Raw genomic sequence first — 24,412 nt, forward strand, 5'->3', positions numbered from 1 at the left:
TCAGGTTACACGCGCCTCAGGTTACAGACTCCGCTAACCCAGAAATAGTGCTTCAGGTTAAGAACTTTGCTTCAGGATGAGAACAGAAATCATGTACCGGCGGCACAGCAGCAGCAGGAGGCCCCTTTAGCTAAAGTGGTACCTCAGGTTAAGAACAGTTTCAGGTTAAGAACGGACCTCTGGAACGAATTAAGTACTTAACCTGAGATACCACTGTATATGGTTTAGAGGGCAAAAATTAGAATGACCCCTTAATGGATGTGTTTTGCCCTTGGGAGCTAAATCCAACTAAACATAGTGCTGCTTACACTCAAGTAAGCATTTAGAGTATGGCACTTTAAGAGATCTTTGGTATTCACAAACAAGATGAAGAACTAACGTTCCCCACTATTACTAAATGTAAAAATAGGGTCACAAGGAATGTTCAGTGGCAAAAAAACACACTTAAGACAAAAGAGATCACAGTTCAATGTAATGCAGGCTCTATATGTAAAAGGTAAAGGTAAAGGACCCCTGGACAGTTAAGTCCAGTCAAAGGTGACTATAGGGTTGCAGCACTCATCTCACTTTCAGGCCCAGGGACCTGGTGTTTGTCCCCAGACAGCTTGACTAAACTGCTTCTGGTGCAACGGAACACCGTGATGAAAACCAGAGCGCACGGAAACGTCGTTTACCTTCTCACCGCAGCAGTACCTATTTATCTACTTGCACTAGTGTGCTTTTGAACTCCTAGGTTGGCAGAAGCTGCGACGGAGCAAAGGGAACTCATCCCATTGCACAGATTTGAACCGGATTAAAATATTATCAAGAACCACCCAAAACAAATATTGCAAATAAATCAGCTGCCCGAGGAATCATCTCCCAATTTCCCCCCTAATTTTCCAATTAGAATCAGCAATCCATTTCTCCTTAAAACTCTCAAGCCAACTCTCAAAGCTGCTTCATTATCATGCATGATGCCCAGATACATGGTTATAACACTGAAGCAAGTTAGACACGCAACAAAATATGCCACTATATTTTACAGTTCAGGCTATAAGCTACGAAGAAGAAACAAAATATTGCAGTGTATCATCACCTAGCGTACTCCTTTACTATTGGGCCCTTCCTAGCTTCAATCCTGTTGGGCTCTTACTAGCCACATTCACCATTAGATAAAAAGTTTCTCGTGTACAAGCCATACCATTGCCAAAGTGCTTCACAGGCTCAAATAGCAGATCCAGGAACATCCTAATCTCTTCAGGCAGCGAGCCAGCAAGGAATCTCAAAACAATAGCCATGCGTGTCCCAGCGGCTGACTTCCCCTGTGTTTTGCTTCCAGTTTTATTTCTCATCCGTCCATACAGAATCCTTCCAAACCAAAAAGAAAGTTAGTACATTAGCTTTTCACAAGGTACCAGCCTGCATACAAAAGACTTGGTCCATTGGGCCTGTCGACCTTTTCTTTTTTTTATATAGACTTAAGAGAATGCTTCCAAGTTGCCAGAATTGCAATCATAATTTTGGCTGCAAAATGAGAGCTATCATAACCCACACGCTCCCGCCATTTCGTTTTGATTTTTGCCTGTCCTACCCTCCCAGCAACCCTGGGAGGTAAGTGAAACCAGCTGGTGATGACTGGCCCAAGGCTACCCAATGAACTTCATGACAGACTTGGTATTTGAATCCAGACCTCCCTAGCCCTAGTTCGGGACACTACTTTGGCTCCCAACCAAAATAATTACTGACGCAATTTCCCAGTGACTTGAGTGGAAAGTTTCTTAACCATGTGGAAGAACTACAATGAATAAGGACTCACTTAACTTACAGAAGACAGTTTTCCACTAAAAAGGAAAAAGTGGGTTAAGTAACCCATATAGTATTTGGAATTCACAGTGAAACCTGAGAAGCAGGTCCAAAAATCCAATCATCTTCCTGTTGAAGTAGGCCCATACATTGTCATATTTCATTTGTAAAGACTCATAAGGAACCTATACAGACTTGATTTCTAAGCTAAGGTACAGAAGCTCCTTAACCTCATCAGAACAGGAACAAGCTCTGGCCGGTGCAGTGCCTTTACTGTGGTGTTTTCTTCAGAAATGCTGAAATGAACTATTTCTTCTTTAAAGCTCTTGTCTTCCAGTAGACGTTCCAAGTTCTCTCTGTAAGTAGATAATGCAAGATTAAGAAAAAGATCCTCTACGTAGTATCTTAAAAAACGAAGACACAGATCCTAGAAACAAATTATGTTTATGCTTGGCGAAGAGAGCGCCTGTCAAGAACATGCATGTGTGAACACTTACGCACCATTTGCTCTGGCCATGAAATATTTCTCCTATATGATGGCTGAAGCAAAACAAACAGCCAAATCAAACTGGGGATGCAATCTAGCGAGTGTTCCTCCACTGACTGAAGGCATCCATTAGCACAACAGGGATGGACAGAATTCCCAGCAAGTCCTCCCCTGCCCTTCTTGCATCACTCTGCCTCCCCACCAGCTCCAGAGGATTGAGGAACCCTTGGAGCAGAATCTGGGGAGCTAAGAGGGAGGAGCTAATGTCTTCCATCAGAAGAGAAATACCCACTGAATCCCACCCGTAGAACTGCTTACCGGTATGGCAGCAAGTGTGGATGCTTGTAAGTCATGATACAGTCAAGAGCTACTTTTTGCACACTCTGGTCTTGATGAGACAGCAGCTGAAGATAATGTTTTAGAAGAAATAAGTCAGAGGAAAGCACACATAGGCCAGATTCCAACTTATATTGCTTTAGTAAATCCCCTCTCCCCATAGGCTTTTATTTTTCTGAGATTTCTCAGTGATGTAACTAATCTTGTGCCCAGTCACACTTCATCCCTTTAGTTGGCCTGACGAAGAGGAACAGGACAGGAGAGAGGTAAACAAAGATGCCTGCAGTCGTTTGCCTTAATTTTGCAAGATGCTTAAGAGGTTTATTCTACAATCAAGCAGGATATAAAATTTGTGCAATAAATAAATAAATAAATAAATGATTATTGGGGAGATCGGCTTGAGCAACCCCTCCACAAACACAGTAAGAAAATTTGAAAAGCCTTGGCCTTACACAGAGAAACTAAACAGAACACAATTTCCACTAATCCTTAACATTGTCCATCATTCCAATTGTAGGAATTTAACTCTGTTAAAAAGCTTAAGAAACTCATTTATTCATAATTTTTCAAGAACAACAACAGAAAGTCAGTTTAGTAGCAAGCATTGGTGCAGGTTAATCAGGGATGACTTCCACAATACCACATTGGCAAACTTAACTGCTTCAAAAGATAACATATATTTTGCACAAGCATGCAAAAGGGATAAATAGCAAGTTCTACTAAAACATTTTGAAATTGGCATGGTCCTTGCAGGACAACAACTACACACACATCTAAACAAAATTAAAAAGAAGCTCAGAAGTTTCACCTGAGTGTATATTTCATTCAATTTTGCTTCTAAATACAATGCACGTGGATTTGAAAATTGGGCAAACAGTTGCAAGTGGGTGATGAGCTGTCTGAAAAAGAAATTGGAACACAGAAGTTAACAGCAGAAAGCAATTGTTCTGAGTCATCATTAAAACATTTGATTTTCGGTAATGGTTTTAAAAAAATATAGAAGGAAGTCTACTGAAGCACGTTCAAAGGCTGTTGAAAGCTAATAAAAACCAGGGTTTTCAACACAAGTGTATCACTCAGTAGTTCATCTTCCCTTTGCTGAAAGGAGGAAGAGGAGAATTTGGGAGAGGAGGAGAGAAGTTGTAATAAGTCATCCTAGTGATAAAAGTAGGCAGAACTGATCCAAATCCCCAGCTTCTAGCCATTCACAAACTGACTCAGCTTCTCATACTATCCTCACCCGATGATCTTTACTTCTTCACACATCACAATAAACCATGGTTTGCGGCTTACCATGGTTTACCATGATCAAGCAATATGGTTGTGTACACCGCCGATCATTCCTGCTTCACTCATCCCCTGGCACAAGAGGAACAACTAGGCAGCCACTGTTAAGCTTGGCCTCCTGTTACATCCAAGTACATGGCAACTTCCAGTTAGCCTTAAACCATGGCTTGTTGTAGACATGGATTGTGGCTAGTCCCAGGTTCAGATGCAATGGAAAGTCAAGCTAAATTGTGTCTTCCTGGTTAATTTCTTCTGCTCCCACCAAAGGAGGAGTGGAACAGGACCTGTTAGACAGTGTGCAACAGTGTAAAACCATGAGCCAGAAATCATGCTTATCATGATGAGTGAAAACAGCCTGAATCTAAAGAATATGCATGTCATAGAAAAATTGTTATGTTTATATAATGCTATGGCTGCATACATTTGCTCTGCAACTGCAGCACAACCTTTAAAGCTAAATAGCAGCAGGTTAATTATGAAGACTTACTACTTGTGAGGCAGTCACTTTGTGTAACAGGCCATTTTCTCTAGGATAGAACAGCCCCTCAAGAATACAGGAGTTGGTTGTCTCTGTCATAAACCTGCCACAATCTATTTGCACCAGTAAGTGAAGAATTTATGCTCTAAAGTTAAACAATAGTGGAAGGACACTGACAGAGAAATGACCCTGGGGTCAATAGAGGGGAGGAAAAACCTTCACTAAAGATTCATTAACACTTGGCCCATAAATCTTTTACTTCTTGAGTTACTGATATAGGTATTTTTAAAATTCCATTGAGGAACAAGAATTTTTGAGGCTGGAGTTCTGTCACAATCAAGAACAGCATTCCACCCACCCACCCATCCAACTCTCTCAATCCTGGCCTACAATTCTCACAATAGAAAATCATAGAATCAAAGAATTGTAGTGTTGGAAGGGACCTTAGGAATAATCTAGTCCAACCCCCCTGCAATGCAGGAATATGCAGCTGTCCCTTACGGGGATCAAACCTGCAACTCTGGTGTTACCAGCACCATGCTCTAACCAACTACAGCAATGACCAACCAGAACCAACCATGATTTGCTATCTTTCCATCACTGAAAGAGCTTTTGTTCTTTGTTTAATAGCGTGATTAGTATGTTCTCTTGTTACATAAGAGGTGGGGATCTTTTTATAGTTTGTGGGCCATATCATGGAGCTGTTTGAAAGCCCTCTGGGAGCAGCCTTGGACTGCCCTTTTCAACCTCCAATTTTTGCTGGGCCATTCATGGGGGAGCAAGAACCACAAGCCAAATTACATTCAAAAGTGATCTTCTTCACCTTACACGTACACTGTGTAAAAGAATATAAGTTTCACCACCCCAGCCCTCCTCTTCCCAACCTGATCTTCTCCAATATTTGTGGGACAGAAAATTTCCCTTCCCCGTAATTAAGTAAAGCTTACTTTGACGCAGCTCTTCTAGTCTTCTTTTTTGGCATCTCTTCCATCACTGGCTCTTCAGAAGTCTCCTTCTCTTCCTCATTCTCATCCTCATCCTTCTCATTATCTATCATGGTTGTTGCATCTCCTTCCACGGTGAGGTCTTGTTTTACACTGCCACCGCTTTTCTTTCTAAGGTCTTGTGCTGGAGCTACCAGTGAATCTGCAGGATAGTATTCGTTGCTGTAAAAAGAAAAGCAAGAAAACAAAAAAGGGATGGGCTAGAACAGGGGTCAACAACCTAAGGCCCATGGGCAGGAAGCGGCCAGTGGCGGTTGTTTGACCAGCCCACAAGCCACACCTGAACTGAGTTGCCAGCTCGCACGCTGCCCTAAACTGGTGCAGTGCGGCGCAGGGACTCGCTTCCTCGGCGCTGTAAATTGCATCTGTGCACACGTAGAAGCTGAAAATCGCGGGGGCGCTCGCTCATGCACACACACGATCCGGCCCACAGAGGGATCTCCGCGGGACCAATCCAGCCCAGGCAAGATAAACCTTGCCAACCCCTGGGCTAGAACTCCTGCAGCCTTTTTCTAGTTAGGCCTTACAGGCTGCTGCTTCTCTTTTCTCAATTTATTCAAATGCCTCGGTAAAAATATATATTTCATGTTGTGATTACCTCATACCTCCCTCTCCTTAAGTCTCCACAAGGGCTCCCTGTTATTCTACGCACCAACCCCAAGCTCCTACTAAATATAATATAAATCTAACACTGACATTTAGCTGTCTTTATAGCCTCTTTCCAGAAGTTGTTTGCCTGGTGAAGCAGAGCCACGGTGCTTATTTTCCAGCTGGTGTGTTGCTGCCACTCGCCCACTGACCTCTCACCATCATGTCTTCCAGTAAGTGGTAGCAAAACACCTGTTGGGGAGCTAGTGTTACAGCTCCTCCCGACCAGGAAGGCCCTGTTTGTTTGTCTGTTTGTCTATCTATCTATCTGTTTGTCTGTCTGTCTCTCATCAACTCATGGAAGTTACTAGAACCTTCTATTTTCTGTTGTTCTATTCTTTCCTCTGCCTGGAATGCCCTCCCAAGCCACCTCCCATATCTCAAACAACAATTTTTACCTCCCAGCAATTATGTGCAGATCATGGCTAGGGCTAAGCTAATTTCTCACTAAGTTTTGAGAATTATTAGTGTACACACACACATGCACACTCACACAAACGCACATGTCTGCGCACAAATATAGAGCGATCCCTGAAGTTGTCTTAAAAATTACGCAGGTACTTTCGATAGCATTTAAAACCAGTACTCAAAAATTATTCCCTTTCTTGCCCACCCTTGGTGAAAATACTCACGTAATAAACCTTAAGAGAAGTGGAGAGAGTTCTCTAGACCTGGGCTCCACTCTGTCCGGAAATTTTGACATTGCCTTCCAAAGCAACAGCCTAAAATTCGCGTGATCTGTCCTCTCACTGCAGCATGTCTGACATTTCAGCTGCTCAAGATACAAAGTTCTGACGTCTCTTCCATGGATTTCTTCTCCTTGCGCATCCATAATGTCCCACTGATCTTCTTCCAGCTCATTATGTAGCTCTCTCTCTAGAGAAAAAGCAAAAATAAAATTCTATTTTATTACCCTTTAGAAGCTTCTGATCATGTATTAGTACAAGGCCGTAAGTTCTATTTACTGTTTTGAAGGCACTGCAGCTAATACGGCACCCCGCTGCTCTTGGAGTATATGTCATAAAAAGTGAGAGAACAGATTTATTAGAAAATGTTCCAACAAGCTGATGCAGCTATAGTTAAGACAAGTGGAGCCTAGGGCTGGGCGATGTTGGGTTTTCAACATCGCAGCGTATCACCAGCGATATACCATGATGTTTTAAAAAGCTGCATTGGCCCCAGCTGGCGAGATGCCAGGTGAAACTGCCGCAGCTCTTATCGTGGGAGCTGAGGCACTTTCACCCCAGCACCTCGCAAGCTGTGGCCCCTTGAGAGACCCACAGCTTTTCACCCCATGTATAAAGCTTGCTGGATGTCTTCAGGCACACATAACATTTGTATAGAGCAGAGGTAGCTATCATGGTCTCCTCCAGGTGTTGTGGGACTACCATCAGCTTGGCCAATGGTCAAGGAAGGAGAAGCCTTGCTCCCACCACTGCATGTAGCCTCTCTATGCCTTGAAGTTGTTCCAAGCTGGAAAACCACTAGTTTCTTTTCTTAGGAAGAGCAAAAGCAGCAAAAGGAAGAGAGGAAACAACTTTGAGACACTTGAACACCTCCCATTCTGGGGCTGAGAATGGAGTGGGAGAGGAGAGAAAAATTCTCCTGAAATGTACGAAGTCAAAACCCCCTAGACTTAGTTCATGAGCAGCTCTGATCTTGGCTGGACTATTATGAAACCATTAAAGTTGCTTTCTCTTACCAGCATAAATGACGGCCTTTTCCAAATGTTCGAAGTAAACTTTCCAAAACTGTTTGTTTTCCATTTCATTTGCATGAGAGCTAATTTAAAAAAAATAAAGGGAGGGATGTAAAATTGGGCAACTTCAGCCTATAAAATAAAACTACAAATACTACTAGCATAAAGGAAGAAAAATAATACCAATCAACTAGGAGTTGGCAAAGAAAGTATATAGCACTGCATTTCTATGCTGGGCATAGATGAGAGAGCTGTTGATCCCTCCTCTGTGCCCAGCATAGAAACCAAAGTACTCCATTACTCCTCTGCCGGCCCACTCACTCCCCAGCATGGCATATCATGCACTACTGCTTGCAGATCCTGGTCAGCTAGGTCTACCAAGATAGTGCATAAAAACAAGGCTGTCCTATTTGGTTCACTGACACTATTAAGGATCTACAGTTTTCTGATATTAGTTGATAGGGCTTCCTTCTGGTCATGTGAGAATCCAAAAGTGCTTTGCAAAATGTTTGCAAAGCAGAAGACTAAATCTTGTAAATCAAGCAGTGGCCCTTCAGATGTTGATAGGCCCCAACTCCTTTCAGTCCCGGCCAGAATAGCCAATGGTCAGGGATGATGGGAGCTGGAGTCAAACAAAATCTGGAAGGCCAGAGGTCTCCTATTCCTGTCATAAATATGCACTCCTATATGGGATAGTCATTCTCTTCATTATATGGGAAGCCTGGAATCAAATTTTAGCTCAGCCATTGCTCTACTAGTGGGCTTCAACAGCCCACTCTGCTTCAGCTTCAGTTAAGAATGTGTAAAATGAGAACATTACAAACTTATATTTATGAATAAGATAAAGAAATCTTTTGCACTATAAGCCATAGGAAGCAGGGAGGACATTTTCTAAAATAAGGAATGAATCTGACCCAAACACATGAAGATCCAAACCATTCACTTTTAAAACAGGGCATTCAGCAATCCAAGCAGAAATATGCCTTGCAATTAATTTCATTTCCCCACCTATCAAAATACACGTAGAACTCTCACCCAGATCAATTTTATGTTTTATTTGTTTATACAGTTTTTATTATTCAGGAGTGGGAGGAAATACTTACGCTATAAGCTCAATCACAGGAACCCACAATGGATTGAAGTTGATATAAAGCATTCCCAGTAAATACCGAAGAGGCACCTAGGATAATATTTCAATATGGGTTTTTTTTGTATCTTTAAACCATCGTTAATACATTTATTAGTGGTACTCATTCTCACAAAACCAAACATTTCCATTTAACATTTACAATCTGTTAATTTGCCTGGTCCCTGTAAAAGCTCTAGTAACTCAACTGTTATAGTAAATCAAAAAGTTTCCTCTCATTCTACTGTGACAAAGGAGAAAAAGCCTCAGAATATTAAGACTGGAGCAATATCAATGGCCTGCTTCACTGCAATGGTTTCCCAAAACACATCCCCTTCTGTTTTGTAACAATATGTAAATGAATTATCCGTCTCCTCCTATAGCAGTGGGTGACAAAGTTCTTTAGGATGCCACTGCAAAGAAGGAAACGCATGAACTGGCCTTCAATAGGTGCTCGTTGCATGGAGACACACTAGGTGTATTTTCGATTCCCCTCCACACACAGAACAAACACACAAAGAGGGATTGGAATCATTCTTTCTGTCTTTTCAAAAAGAAAAATAGTACATACAGTGAAAACAGGCTGCAAGTACATAGGTTTGTGCTAGCCACTGGGAATTCTATTGCATCAGGTTTCCTGGCTGCACATGTAATTGTGCAAGTTCCTCTGAAAATGTGTGGAGGTCAGAGAGTGGGCTCCAGGAGACCTTGCTTCCCCCCTCCATGAATTACATCTAAGATCTAGTGAAGCACTGCATCAAACCCACCCCTTGTACTCTGTGCAATATACAGACCCTCCCTCTGCAAGCATCTGGCATCCTGGTATTATGCTAATGGACTAAAGACAACATTTGGGACAGATCAGAAAGACAAGCTAATATTTTACAAATGCAAAAAGTAGACTTGGAGAACAGTAAAGGGAAACCAGTTTTTCTTCAAAAGAAAAACAAAAGAGAACCCTCTTCAGCTGTAAAAGCACAGCTGCTAACAGAAACAAATCTCCCTTAATAGTTTTCATTTGTTTAGCAACAGCCAGTTCAGAAATATAATTCACTGCCCACAGTTTTACATAGACAGGGGCTCCCCCATGTTCTTAAACAAAGGAGAAAAATAGAGCCACCTTTGTTCTGTGCATGACACACAGGACCTGGATCTCAGCCACTACAGCTAATTTCTTTCTTGAAACCAGTTATCAAAACGCCCACATGTTGTTAAGCCTGTTATGATGAAGTACAAAAGGAAACGCAATCTGTACGTGACCTTCTTTAGCAAGAAGGGAAAAGCTGTAGCATGTCCTTCAAGAATGACATTTTACCTCCTGTAAAGGTCCCGCAGGGGTCAGGGATTGGACTGCATCATGCCTCAGCTTCCTTAGGTGGAGCAGTTTCTCACGATAATCATTGATGCTTGCTGGCACAAGTTCAGCTTGAAGCAATATGGCAAATACAGACTGCAGCTCCCCCACGCCCATATCCTTAGCAAAAGCAAAAGAAACAGCTGGTGTTACAAGATTTATGTAAAACAAAGCTTCGTGGAATCTTACCAGTTCCCTTACAGCTGTTAGACGTCAACTGAGGATCAAATATACCGTATTCACTCGAATTTAATGTGCACCATTTTTGGCCAAATTATGTTGCAAAAATTAGGCTGTGCATTAGATTTGATGGCGCATTAGATTTGACTGCAAGCTTGAAAAACACTGCTTACATAGCAAATACCTTTTTGGTTTCAAGGTTTTGAACATTGCAGTGCGCATTAGATTTGATGGTGCATTAAGATTCACATAAATACGGTATCAAAAAATGTACAGCAAAAACGGCAAGACAGTAAGAAAAGAACAACACACCCAGCGACTGAGCTGTAGTAACACCAAATAATCATTTTCAGCCAGGAAAAACACACCACTCTTCATTTAAATTCAAGACATTCCTATTCACCACCACTCCCCTCCAAAAAGACAAATGTCTAAAACTCTTACGTTTCTCCAACACTTTTGCATAACTAAGCCCTCACTAAGCAGAAGATCTAAAGCTTAAATTACCTAGAAAAGAAGAGCCTCATAACAACATTCAATGAATTATGTAATAGTAAAACTATACAATGTTTTATCTCCCAGTGCAATCTTAGCTACTTAGCACCCGGACAGCATTATTTTACATGAAATATTACCTCACTCCCCACAGGAAGCTGGACATTGAAATGATTTAAAATCCTTATTGTCAACAGTCGTACCTATCAAAGGGGAAATCAGATTTCATTACACTTTTCATGCTGCAAAATCAGGTATAATGAAAAGGATGCAAAGGTATTAATTTATCATTTATTTACATAAAGTATTTTGCTCCTTAGCCAAGAATAAGCTCCCAAAACAACTTACAAATATCTTACAAACATCTTTTAGCCTTAAAATCTAAAACATGTGGCACATAAGTAAAAGAGATTGAGGGGGGAGGAGGAAAAAAGCGAACTCGTTTTCTTTGAACGACCAGCTGGAATAGAAGTTCATAGGGAAGAGGAGCCTAAATGGGCTGGTCTCTCAGCTGAGGGGATGGAGAAGCCTGCAGTCCTATGACAGACGCTCCCTGACCAGCTTCTCCATTAAGGAATTCTACCTCAAGAGTAACTGTTTGGAAACACAATGCATTCAGAAAGAAACTGTTAGAAAATAAATGTTACCTTGGATATACTGCTTGAAATATTGACTTGCAATTTTAAAAGCAATTCCATCAGACTCTCTTGGGACAGATGTTTATAGTACCCACACAATGCCAGTCTTGTACAATAGAGATCAGCCAACAGCAAGGCAGATGGGTCTGAAGGAAACGCCCTGGGGAAAAGAGGAACGTTACTATCAGCCAATATATAATTAAATACAGTGGTACCCCTATTTGCGTTCACCTCCGGTCACGTATCCTTCAGGATACATACGTGGCAAACCTGGAAGTATTTTTCCGGGTTTTATAGCGCACGCAAGCGCAGAAGCATTCTATGCGCCGTGTGCATGCACAGAAGCGCTAAACCGCGCTGCGCACATATGCAGAAGCAGCACCTCCGGTTGAGAATTCCTCAGGATGCGGCCGGACCTCCGGAACGGATCCTGTTCACAACCAGAGGTACCACTGTATAAGCAAAAATGGATGAGAAGTAAAATATTAATACTTAACGTGTGTGTTATTTGTCTTTAACCTGAAGCAAACTGTTGATCTGGCAATATGGTTAGAAATACCTCAACCCAATGATTACTACTGGCCAATGCATACACCCTAAACTTTGGTAAACACAGCATTAAACAAGCACACACAAGCCCAACATATTGCTCCATAAATAAAAGGCAAACTCCATCTCCCCATTACATACATCAACAAAGTCTTTATGCGTTCCACTGGTAACAGATCTAGAATTTCCAAGGATTCTGCTAAACTAAGCAGTGTGCTCACAGCTTGGCAGACCACAAACAGGCTTCCTGGGGAAACAAAACAGGAGTAAGTTATATATTAATCCATACTTTGTGGCCACACCATTAGGGAGTGCTTTAATTTTAAAAAGTCTATACAAAATGCAAAAGACTGGCTGCTTTCCCATGTAATGCTAAATAATGTTTTGGTGCACCTTGAACAAGCTGCAATGAAGACTTCTGCAGAGATCGGTTTCACTTTCAAAGAATGCTGGTTTTACCCACCATTGCAGAATGAGAAATTACTTTCAACAGCTCACCTTTGCAAGGCTGTCCTGTCTCAAGAACAGTGAAGAGATACTCGGTGTAACCTTTAACTTCTGGTAGGATTTTCTCTTTGACAAGCGGCCTGTTAGATACAGAGATACAAACTTAACACAGCTGAAGTGAAGTGTATAAGATAAAACCTAGAAAAAGTTACGCATCCTTAAGTACTAATTAAATAAAAGAAAAATGATATGTGTGTTTACTCAGAAGCAAGTCTCAAGTCTCACTAACTTCCATGGAATTTACTTCCACATAAGTGGGTTTAGCCCCCCCAAACACACCCAGTGTTTTGACTACCCAGGGCTAGACTGATTCAAGCATATGTAATCAAACTAGCCATGACACCATTCACACAATTAGCAACTCCATTATTTGCTGCTTTAATGTACCTTTTAGGCATGGGGTTTGCTATCTTGATGTGGGGTAGTGGGCTTTAATCCTTTGCCCCCTTTCCATTGCTGTCCCAATCTAGATCATGGCAAATCTCCGCCCCCCTTCCAATCCAAACCACAAGTGTCAGGGGCCTACTCTGGCTTGTGACTACAAGAAGGGGCAAAGGGTTAACATTTCCCATACCCACACAGAAGGATCCCAATCCAGATCAAGCATCCTGAAATTTACTTTTTCAAAGGCAATTGTGTAATGGCTAATTGTGTGATTGCCATTTGAGCTGTTTCGGCCCTAACAATGGTCCCAATAGCTACTGTAAGGCCAGCAGCTTCAAGTCATTGCTATGTAAACTTCAATTTCTATTTCAACTTGAGAAGGAACTTGCACACCTTTATGAATGAGCTTGAAGTCAGGTTTCTTTCATTTTAAAATATTTATACCTCGCCTTTGCATATAAAAAAAGTTTTTTAAAAAACCAAAGTGTAAATCACCAAGTCAAACAAAACAGCAGGCCAAGGAACATAAACAGTTTGGGGGGGGGAGCAATATTTTTTTAAAAAAAGACCTAAGAGGTCTTTTCTAAACAGAGAAGTAGGCTGTCCCTACTGTTAGGTAGAATGAGGCAACTGCCTTGAAGTGGCAGATCCTGAGGAGTGGAGAACACTGACACAGTGTTGGGAAACAGCACTTCATTTGCCAAGTGCCTTGCACCTCTTGCAGAGCAATACCCACTGCACCTGAGAGAGGCTGTCTTGCTTGCAACATAGAAGGAAGGTATGGCTGCCAGTACAGTCTGGTTTTTTTGTACATGTACCTTTGTCTCAGGCAGCAAAGCCTCTTGGGCCAACCTTGTAGCAAACGAAGGCAGAAGGCCAAAAAAAAGGATGGGAGCAAAACTGATCTCATGGACAGAGAATTTCAAAGCTTGGGTGTGGCAATAACTATAGCTTGCTGCACTGGCTAACTGGGATTAATTAACTGACAACCTGGTTCTACAGATTCAGTGGATAGAGCACTATCCTTCACTGTAAACTCCACCCTTCTTCAAGTTATCCTACAATTCGTGAACTAAGATCAACATTTTCAGGGCTATTCCAAGTGACTAGGGGCACTCTTCCCCCTCCCCTCAAAAAAACACAAAAAAAACACAAAAACCCTAGCCCCAATACTTCAAAATAATGCAACCCAAATAAAGTGGTTGTCATGGCAACAGAAACAACCACTACATAAATGCCCTTGAATTCTAATGGGATATGGAAATACAAAACAAGTTTTCATTGTTGTTGTTTTTAACCGCACATCTTTGGATTTGAAAAGAGTTCATTTTGATTAATCCTTTACCACGGCTTAAAACTGGAGTGACCGGAAATGCCGGAAATATCGCTTGAGTCAGCAATATATCAAGGGACAGTAATGAAGTAGCGAGTGGAATCAAGATGTGCCCCAAGATGGTTTGCAGTGCTGCAAAGGATGCAACTCTTGGGTCTTTTTCTTTCTTTCTTTCTTTCTTGCTTTTGGCACATTCACTTTATTCCAGCAAAAGGTTTTAGGATGTGTTACTGCCTGTGTCTTTGTGCTACCAAAAAAAAATTAAATCCTATCACAAAACGGTGTTGAATCTTTAGAAGAAAGATGCAAAAGTCTTCTTTTCCAGGCCATCTGGGCTTTCCATAGAAGCAGGGTTTTATTTCTATATCCTCCCAATGTCACAGTAGACACCCCCCAGCTCATTTGCTATGAAAGCCTAACATACAGAAGAATAATTGCACTTGTTTGTTTTGATAGAGACTTACAAATCAGTGACCCTACATGTGGTCTACTTTTATAGAAACAAGTTAGTAAGTAAGCGCCTCACATATTCACCTGATGTGAGGAAGTACCACAACAGCTGCCCAGGGTTTTGAAAGATCAGCCATGCTTCTGTTTTCTGGTATCTGAATGCAAGACAGAATGTGATCCAAAACAGTCTTCTGTTCTTTCTCTTCGGTTCTTTTACTTCGCAACTGTCTTCTATTCAATCTAAAATTAAATCGATTGTATGCCGTTACCACGTATACATAAGATTGCCTGCAGGGATAAGTAATATGTGGCCTCCCAGATGTTGGTGGACCACAACTCCTATCACCCCTGACCACTGGGCCATCCATGCTGGTTGAGGGAAATGGGAGGTGTCCACACGTTCCCTCGTCCTTTGTATTTAAAAGTAGCATAGTTTTATGAATCCAAAGTATGTTGCAATACTTAAGTGACCAGAATAAAACATTGCAACCTGCTCCTTTCCCACAGATAGGGACGCGGGTGGCGCTGTGGGTTAAACCACTGAGCCTAGGGCTTGCCGATCAGAAGGTCAGAGGTTCGAATCCCCGCAACGGGGTGAGCTCCCGTTCCTCGGTCCCTGCTCCTGCCAACCTAGCAGTTCGAAAGCACGTCAAAGTGCAAGTAGATAAATAGGTACCACTCTGGCGGGAAGGTAAACGGCGTTTCTGTGCGCTGCTCTGGCTCACCAGAAGCGGCTTAGTCATGCTGGCCACATGACCTGGAAGCTGTACGCCAGCTCCCTTGGCCAATAAAGGGCCGTAACCCCAGTGTCGGTCACGACTGGACCTAATGGTCAGGGGTCCCTTTACCTTTTACCTTTCCCACAGATACAGCTCAAAAGCAACTCCTCAAGTCACATACCCTTTAGCAGATTCCATAAAAACCAAGGGATACTTCTCAAAGGCCATCGAACCAACGGTGGGAGGTTCTGCTTTCTCTAGAATAAGTTTAGCCAGAACTGCCAAGGCCTCCTCCTGAACCAGAGTATCTTCTCCACAAATGCTGTGCTCAGCATATTCAAGGAGACTGGGAAGAAATTGCTGGAAAGGGAAGGAGACAAGGATCGCACTAAGTTCTCTCTCCTTAAGATGCAGTTCTCCAGCTGCTGTAAAAGGGGTAAACACTTCACCTACCTTTTCAAATTGTTCCATTGGAAACATAACTTTAGAAAAATCCCATAGAGAACGCCTTTCAAATCCACCTTTGAAGATCTATTAAAAAGCACATGAACAGTAAATTGAAGTAAATAAAGACCTGGTTCCAGATTCATTGGGATTACTTAGAAGGACGATGGGAAATTCTGATTCCAAAAGATAATCTGCAAAAATCTGTTTGCTCCCAAAAGAAATGGAGACACAAAACTTACGAATTGGGAACCACCTTATCTGTGGTGTCTTTTCCAGTATTTACTGCATTAGCGTACAGAAAAATAGTCACTGATCATGCAAAACTTGCAGACACGCACATCTCTTTAAATGCAGTTGTCAATGAGGCTGCTTGCGTATATGAACCCATGTGTGACAATATGAAACTGCACTCAGACATCTACCAGTAATATCTACTCCAACTAAAGGTCTCAGGTGGACCTCTTATGCAGTCCTGCCACCAGAGGGGTCTGGAGAACCCTGCCACTTTGCTATGGCTCTCCCCTACAAAACTCTCTCAAGATATAGACTCAGATTTTTATGGCAAATAGCTTCCAACTACTACTTTGATCCCAGCAGTTCAGCTGCTCAGCTGGGAGGAGAGAAACTCTGGCATTTATGCCCAGGTGGATCTGCCTGTATTGGTTGCCAGAAGAAAATAGATTTGTTCCTATTTCCAGAAGACTTATATGGGGAAAGTGAGCCTGTTCGCATATATTCACTCACAGAAAAAGGTAATGTATGAATCAAGTCTTGCAGACCAGGTGCTCAAAAGTGGAATGTTCATAATACAGTATTCAACCGAGTCCAGCCTAATATTTTGTTACCTTTTCAACAATTTCTTTGACCAATGAATCAGGCAATAAGACATTCTCATCAAGTAACAGAACAGAAATAACTTTAAGCAGAGTATCACGACAGGGCACTGAGAGGTCCGGTGTTTCTATCAGTTTTGTTAACGTCTGTGAAATGAAAATATGAACAATTAAAAACACACTTAGAAATTCCGGCAAGAAGAACTAGAATTCCTGTTTCTATCTGAAGTCATGAGTGCTAGAAGTTTTTCGTTGTTTGCTTAAATGAAATCTCTGATTTATAAGACTAGTCAGAAGTGACCTGCACAGTATCTATATTTTTTTTAATGCATCCTGCCTATTTATTGAAGGAGACTCAAAGCTGCTAACAGACAGTAAAAAAACAAAACAGAATAAAACAGACATGATTTTTTTTAAAAAAAGAACAATAAACATTCAAGCAGCACAAAGAAATATAAGAAATGAGCTGGCAAAATTGTAGAATTAACTAAAGGCCTTTTCAAAAAGCTGTCCATGTCTTCATTAGTTACCTAAAACAGTATAGTAGTGGGGCCTAAGACCACAGTTCATCACATTTGGAGTCATGCCTATCCCTAAATCTTTTTGATACCACATTCCTTTGCACTAAGAAGAGTTTGGATTTGATATCCCGCTTTATCACTACCCGAAGGAGTCTCAAAGCGGCTAACGATCTCCTTTGCCTTCCTCCCCCACAACAAACACTCTCTGAGGTGAGTGAGGCTGAGAGACTTCAGAGAAGTGTGACTGGCCCAAGGTCACCCAGCAGCTGCATGTGGAGGAGAGGAGTCGCGAACCCGGTTCACCAGGTTACGAGACTACCGCTCTTAACCACTACACCACACTGGCTCCCTTCCTTCTTGAATAATATCTCTGGCATAGCACAATAATATAGCAAAATAGTGTTGTTTAAAAAAAAGTGAATCTAGATCAACAACGAATCCATCAGGTAATTAGTCATAGACCAACAGTTAATCTAGATCAACAGAATTCTTGCCAAGCTGCTGAAGATGACTAATAAATTTCACTCAGAGCTGCACCCTCTCTACCACTAGATCCAAACTCTTGAAATAACCTCAAAGACAAAGCTAAACAATGCTTCCTGCTTTACTTCCACCTTGCTTCATATCCTCTCTCATGCCAGATGTACATGATCTATTCTAGCAGAGGAAAGTTTTACTGACCTTACAAACTTCTTCAGGCTGAACAATTTTGGAGCCTTGTGCATATTCTGCTAAGATCAAATACACTTGCAATACCCTCTCAATCTGTTCAGAAGCTTCACAGCAGTTGTCCTTCGTTATCTTTTCTTGCAGTTCAAGTATTGATTTCTATGTGGTTGATTAAAAAAAAAAGGTTTTGCACCCAAAAGTCAGATGTTTCCACAGTTGTTGTTGCTGCTGCTGAACTAGACAAAAGGTTCCTCAAAAAAGTGCAATTCAGTGGTTTATAACCTTATTTCTCACCCCTTTACTCAGACCACATGAATGGGACTTCATGAAGAATGGACATCTCAGACAAAATACAAGTTTTGCTTGTTATTTACAATTACAAGCAGCTTTTTAAAAGTTTTTTAAAGTTTTATATATTAAGGACAATGTTTTCCCACCCAATTCTACAGGCAACATTGTTAAAATCAATCAGAGTGTGTAATATCATTCATTTCACTGTTGACAACAGTAAAGTAACATGGTTCTGGATACCTGCCACCTCAACACTTGACACTCACCACATGACTTTCCCATCTCCTGCCACATACCACCATAATTCAAAGGAGGGTAGAGGGTAGAGCCTCTTTCTATTTTAATTAATTACAACTCACTTGCAAGCATCTGAAAAATACACTGAAATGTTCTTTATGGATGAATCCAGCAGCTGACTTTGCCATATGTTCGAAAGCTTCCCCAACCAAGTTCCAGGAGAGGGTCACTTCTGTTTCTGTAAGTGGCCCCAGCTTTTTCAGAATTAATGTTATAGCCTGTGGGGGGAAATTACACACATCTTTAATGTTTTAAAATAGTTCACATTAAAAATATTTTTCACTCTAACCCTGGTCATAAACTCATTTACTCCTCAACAAACGACTTTCAGTTTAAAGAAGGGTACTGCTGCTTCATGGCAATCTGATCCTTTATGCAAGATTAGCATTATACAGGGTGAGTCCTTTAAAAGAGGCCCCGTGGATACAGAGTGCACATGTTCTTTTAAAAGACTCACCCTGTACAACTAGGAAAGTTTTCCATCCAAAATTTGTTTTATTCATTCATTCATTCATACTCTTTTTTTGGTATATACCGCCTTTTCCTCCAAGGATCTCAAGGTGGTGGTATACATGGTTCTCTGCACTTTATTTCACAACAACCTCATGAGGTAGGGGAAGCTGAGAGACAGTGAATGACCCAAGGTCGCCCAGTGAGCTTCATGGCTGAGTGGGGATTTAAAACCTGTTCTCCCAGGACATAGAGTCCAACACTCTAACCATTACACCACATTCCATATATTACACACACACACACACACACACACACACACAGTTTCTCCTTATGGAAACTGTGCCAAATATTGACTGATTAAATAACTTTTAAAAAAGAAAAAAGAACTAGAGATATAATATCCTGAAAGTCTTCTCGAAATGTGTGAAATAAACTTGTTATTTGTCTATTGGGTTGAGGGGGGAATTTAGGGCAAAACAACCTAGACCTATGGAAGCAAGTTAAAAATTCACTACCGAATCAGGCACTTTATAATTTTCCATTTGCTTCATGCACTTGGATTGATTACCGTTTCAGCACAGGAATGGAACATGTTCCTAACGCCTTTGCACGTCTCAAAAATCAGCTGTCCAACACCTTCTACTTTTTCTGGGTGCATTTCCAAGTCATGGAACATTACGTTTAAGAGAGCATTTTGGTCTGAAACCTAGGAGACAAAATTACAGTTTGCACCCCTTTTATTTCAATTCATACATACTACTTAGAAAGGCTAATTAAAAACCCCTACAATGTATATAAACTAAATGGAAAAAAGTAGATTTCAAGCACCATAGAATGTGATAGTTACATACTTTACCTGTCCTTCTAAGGAACCTGGGAGTGTCTTCTGATGTTACACTGATCAAGCTTCTCTTTACATTGAGCTGTCCGTGTTTTACAGACTATCGTGCTGTGGAAACCACCAGTTCCCCAGCAGAGTTGCTATCAGTTCAAACATGCAGACAAGCCTTTTACCCTAGTAATGCAAGCCAACAGCAAACATCTCTCCAATGGCAACCATATTGCCAGAACAAAATATAAACCAATGAGGTGCCCAAAGCCATTAACTGACCAGCCTAAAAGGTCCAGCTTAAATAGCATTATAACAATAAAGTAAAGGAGTGCATTATCTCAAAGAGAAAACACAAAGGTGATAGGTGCAAGAGGATTTGTTTACAAACTGGTCATCAGATTTCCCAATACATTTCAAACATTTGTGTTCTTCAGGGGAAGTGGTTCAGCATTTGACCAGTAAACTAATGTCAGAAAAGTTACTCCAAGTTGTGCTTTTCTTATTATTCTGCTATGTGGTACAGTTGGACATTGTACCAGTTACTAAGAGCACTACAGTTACAGTCACTGTTCTACAACAAGCAGAAAAATCCAACCTACCTAGTGCCTTCTACCTAGTGCCATGTTTAATACATGGCATCTCCATCAAAAAAGGGGGGGTGTCAGGGAACATGAGATAGAAAAAACCTCAGAGAGCTGCTACTAGTTAAAGGTAACAATGCTGGCTAGATGGTCTCACTCCCTGGCTTTATTTGCATGTCACAATAAACTATAGCTAATGGCTTACCACGACTGCACCTTACTGGTCTGTTTGCTTCCTCTCTTGATCTAACTAGCATGGAGGAGACAAATGGCTTACCATTCTGTCAAACCAGGGATCGTGGTTTGTTTCATTCCAAAAAAAAACCACCCCACAATCAGTAACAAAGGTTTGTTATTGACTCACTGGTTTTGCAAACCACAATCCCTGGTTTGGATGCAGTGCTGAGTCAGAGATCATGGTTTGTTGTTTCCACTAAGGTAGAACACAGCCCAGAAAGGCGCACTCATAACAAATCATTGTCTATGGTTTACTGTGACATACAAAGTGGGCCACTATAAAGCAGTTTCATAGGTACACTGAACTAAATGGATGACAGTCATTTCCTTCAAACTAGAGATACCTAGTAACACTTTGTATTATATTAAATATTAATGCTGCAGTGGTAAACTCAATTTGAAGAGAAGGCACTTCTCTTTTTACACTGTCCTGCCCCCGCCCCAACATCACTTACCTTCCTCATCAGGAAGGTGAAGCTTTCTGCTGCAAAATTTCTGATGTGCTCTTTATGGTGAGCCAACAAGGTGCTGTACAATCTGCAAGTACAACATTCAAATATAAAAATAAAAACCATGCAGGATCAATTCATTTCTCCAGCAATGCTTCCTGGAATCCATCATCAGACACAAAGCAAATTTATTAACATATATTTTATACTGATTTAATTATGGCCATAGCTCAGTGGTCGAACATGTATACAGAGCCTTGCAGACAAACCAATAGTAAACATAATAGGCATTCTTGCTTCCCTTACCACACGGCCCAAATGAACATAGCATTTTCTTCTCAGTAAATTTAGAAGAGGGAAAGAACTAGGCTGCCATTGTGTGCACACAGAATCAGGGCCACTAACTATCACACTATAAGAATCTATAAAAATCTATAAGAATCAGAGCTAAAAGGGACCAAAAGCTTTTCTAGTCTAACTCAAATAAAGAATAGTTTGTTTATTTTGCAAATGATGCAGAATAAGACTCATGTATTGGCCATGTTGTTGTTGTTGAAAAGCTTACCCATAAATATTGGACATGTCCTTCACCATCAGCCTCCATAAGTATTTGTAAAGGTAAGAAAGGCAGGTGAAAGTCCATTCTAGCAGCTCCGTGTCCTGGGTATCCAACAATTTTGTAATGGACAGAAAAAAGTCTTGGAAATGAGGATAGAAATCTGTCTGGAGATCGCGAGCCAGCTGCACCACTAAGCTGTATTGAGATACATAAAGCAGGAAAATGTGAGTGGTGCCACATTATAATTTGAACACACACATCCCATGATGATTTCAAATAATTCTGGGGGAAATCTCACTGTCCCGTGGTCTGCTCACAAGTGAACGCATTTGTATATTGTATGGCCCAGTGTACTCCTGAAGTTCATCCCAGCTAATATAACCTCGTTACAGTCCTGTGCAATGAGCATATTAGTATCATTCCCACTCTGGAAAAGAGAGCCTAGGACTCAGTGGCAGAGCTTCATGCTCCGGCACCGGGGGCCGAGAGCAGATGGGGCTGGTGCACGTCCTGGGGGGGCGTGGCACCCAGCAAGGGGAGAGGGGGCGCAGCTGCAATGACACCCCACCGGGATTGCACTGCCGGAGACGGTGCCCTCCCCCTGCACTCCTCTTCCTCCGCCAGTGCTAGGACTGAGAAACAATTAACTGCCCAAAGATACCCAATGGACTAAAAAGAACAAATGCACCATTGGCCCTTCCCCCCTGTGAACAGAAACTCAGAAGGTATATTTTAGATACTGCAGTAGGTACTTACTCCAAAAGTGGTTGAAAAGCAAGACTGTCTTTCACTTGCAGGTGGGTTTTCAAGCTCTGCACAATGTCATTCTGATAGTACACCAGCTGGTTGAAAGACTGACATTTATTGACTACCTGCCTGTAGAACGTCACTGTGTTAAAAAGAAAGCAAAAAAACCTTAATGATTTGTTTCATGGAGTTTCAGGAACACTAATCTACTGAGTTCAGCAGGGCTTACTCCTAGGTTAGTGTGGATTGCATCAGTATTAGGCCCTAGAAAGAATGGCCAGCATGCATTACCCATGCCTTCCAGCTCTTGCTCATATTACAAGTCTCCCAGCTTTAAAGGCTCAAAGCCAGCAGGTGATTAAAAACCATATACCCATGGAGTACAATCCCAGCATGCAAGACCCGTAATGCATAATGGGGACACCCCCTCACAGCTCCTAGCATGGCTCACTTGCGTGACAACAGCCTATTCAAACACAGGCTCAAAGGTTAGACCTTTCTGGGAAAGAAGGAACTGACTGTGCATGAAGCTTTAAAAGTGGCTTGTCAGGTCAAATGATTTCTGTGCCAATTTCTCTCTCCATCTCTGTCTCTCATACATACACACACATACACACTCTAATTATCGTGAGCAAACAAGGGATTAACTGTGGCAAAGCTTTTGGCTGGAAGGTATGACTGGAAAATACTTGTTCCACAAGGAAGAAAACTAAAATTTCTATTTTGGAAACAAGAAACTGTTGCTGAAATTTTATGAAAGCTTTGTAAAAGTGAAGAATAGGAACACCGTTAGCAGCTTTCTGCCCCACTCCTCTCTCATTACTGGAAAATGCAAAGCCACAACTGCAGATAGAGTGGAATGACTATAGATAGCGCTGTTCATCGAGATCTAGAACCCAATGCTGGAATTTGGGGTGAATTTGCAAGGCCATCCAACAGGTAAGTGCCACTGTGACAGAAGGAAGAAGAGGAGAGAGACAGAAATAAAGAGAAAGAAACATATGGAAGCCTTTTTATTGTGCATAATGGTTTATGCTTACAATGCTATCGGGGTGATCATCCTATTTGTGTATGCAAACATTTTGGGACTCTCAAACAGCTTAATTTCCATTCTGTGCGTATCCTGTGATCTCCCACTGAAATCCTGTAATCTTCCCTAACACAAAAATTTTGCCGAGGGGGGGGGTCTCACTTTTGCTGCACTGTCAGGTACACAGCATTGAACTAGTGTTGTAGGTACAGCACTGGCCAAAAAAAGTTTAGCACATCATTGCCAAGCCTGATCCAATCTCTCTTCACCCGGTGCTATACCAGCTGCACTGGCTCCCGGTGGAGTACAGGATCAGGTTTAAGGTGCTGGTTTTAACCTTTAAAGCCCTATACGGCCTAGGACCCTCGTACCTACGGGGCCGCCTCTCCTGGTATGTCCCACAGAGAAACTTACGGTCTTCAAATAAAAACATCTTGAAGGGCCCAGGACACAGAGAGGTTAGGCTGGCCTCAACTAGAGCCAGGGCTTTTTTGGCTGTAGCTCCGATCTGGTGGAACACTCTGTCACAAGAGACTAGGGGCTTGACATCTTTCCACAGGGCCTGCAAGACAGAGCTGTTCCACCAGGCCTTTGGCCAGGGCACAGCCTGACTCCCTCCCTCGGCAATCTTCGCGAAGCTCTGGCCCAATGGTTGCCAGTGGCTTGAATTAATTAATTTTATAATGAATGATTTTAGAGTGTTGTTTGTGTTGTACTTTTGTACTGTTTTATTGTTGTTAGCCACCCTGAGCCCGGCTTCGGCTGGGGAGGGCGGGATATAAATAAAATATTATTATTATTATTATTATTATTATTATTATTATTATTATTATTATTCTCCAGCTAATGCTGTACCATTAAGTGTAGTGTAGTGTAGTGTAGTGTAGTGTAGTGTAGTGTAGTGTAGTGTAGTGTAGTGTAGAAGGGCTAGCCTATGCTGGTATAATGTGCCTAATCATCCCACGTGGACCACAGGTCATGATACTGCACTGATGCACCACTGATGG

The 24,412-nt window shown here is 41.7% G+C and overlaps 2 protein-coding genes across 3 annotated transcripts in view; both read right to left on the reverse strand.

Moving 5' to 3' along the window:
• The window catches only part of CYREN (cell cycle regulator of NHEJ), a 335,829-nt gene that overhangs the window by 264,437 nt on the left and 46,980 nt on the right, over positions 1-24,412 (reverse strand). The gene's annotated exons all lie outside the window — the stretch shown is intronic.
• The window catches only part of UTP20 (UTP20 small subunit processome component), a 62,681-nt gene that overhangs the window by 34,635 nt on the left and 3,634 nt on the right, over positions 1-24,412 (reverse strand). For both annotated transcript variants that reach the window (XM_081210900.1, XM_081210899.1), the window contains exons 4-26: positions 22,385-22,517; positions 21,635-21,823; positions 21,076-21,157; positions 19,539-19,676; positions 18,580-18,735; positions 17,942-18,088; positions 16,752-16,886; positions 15,913-15,990; positions 15,641-15,819; positions 14,825-14,980; positions 12,565-12,653; positions 12,208-12,313; positions 11,527-11,677; positions 11,020-11,082; positions 10,166-10,324; positions 8,828-8,904; positions 7,728-7,807; positions 6,658-6,901; positions 5,321-5,539; positions 3,417-3,507; positions 2,591-2,676; positions 2,016-2,141; positions 1,184-1,350 (exon numbers count right to left, since the gene is read on the reverse strand). In XM_081210900.1, coding sequence (XP_081067026.1) covers positions 1,184-1,350; positions 2,016-2,141; positions 2,591-2,676; positions 3,417-3,507; positions 5,321-5,539; positions 6,658-6,901; positions 7,728-7,807; positions 8,828-8,904; positions 10,166-10,324; positions 11,020-11,082; positions 11,527-11,677; positions 12,208-12,313; positions 12,565-12,653; positions 14,825-14,980; positions 15,641-15,819; positions 15,913-15,990; positions 16,752-16,886; positions 17,942-18,088; positions 18,580-18,735; positions 19,539-19,676; positions 21,076-21,157; positions 21,635-21,823; positions 22,385-22,517 — 3,051 coding nt within the window. The remainder of the gene's footprint in view (positions 1-1,183; positions 1,351-2,015; positions 2,142-2,590; positions 2,677-3,416; positions 3,508-5,320; positions 5,540-6,657; positions 6,902-7,727; positions 7,808-8,827; positions 8,905-10,165; positions 10,325-11,019; positions 11,083-11,526; positions 11,678-12,207; positions 12,314-12,564; positions 12,654-14,824; positions 14,981-15,640; positions 15,820-15,912; positions 15,991-16,751; positions 16,887-17,941; positions 18,089-18,579; positions 18,736-19,538; positions 19,677-21,075; positions 21,158-21,634; positions 21,824-22,384; positions 22,518-24,412) is intronic.

The sequence above is a fragment of the Podarcis bocagei genome, assembly GCF_964188305.1.
Source record: "Podarcis bocagei genome assembly, chromosome: 10".
NCBI lineage: Eukaryota > Metazoa > Chordata > Lepidosauria > Squamata > Lacertidae > Podarcis > Podarcis bocagei.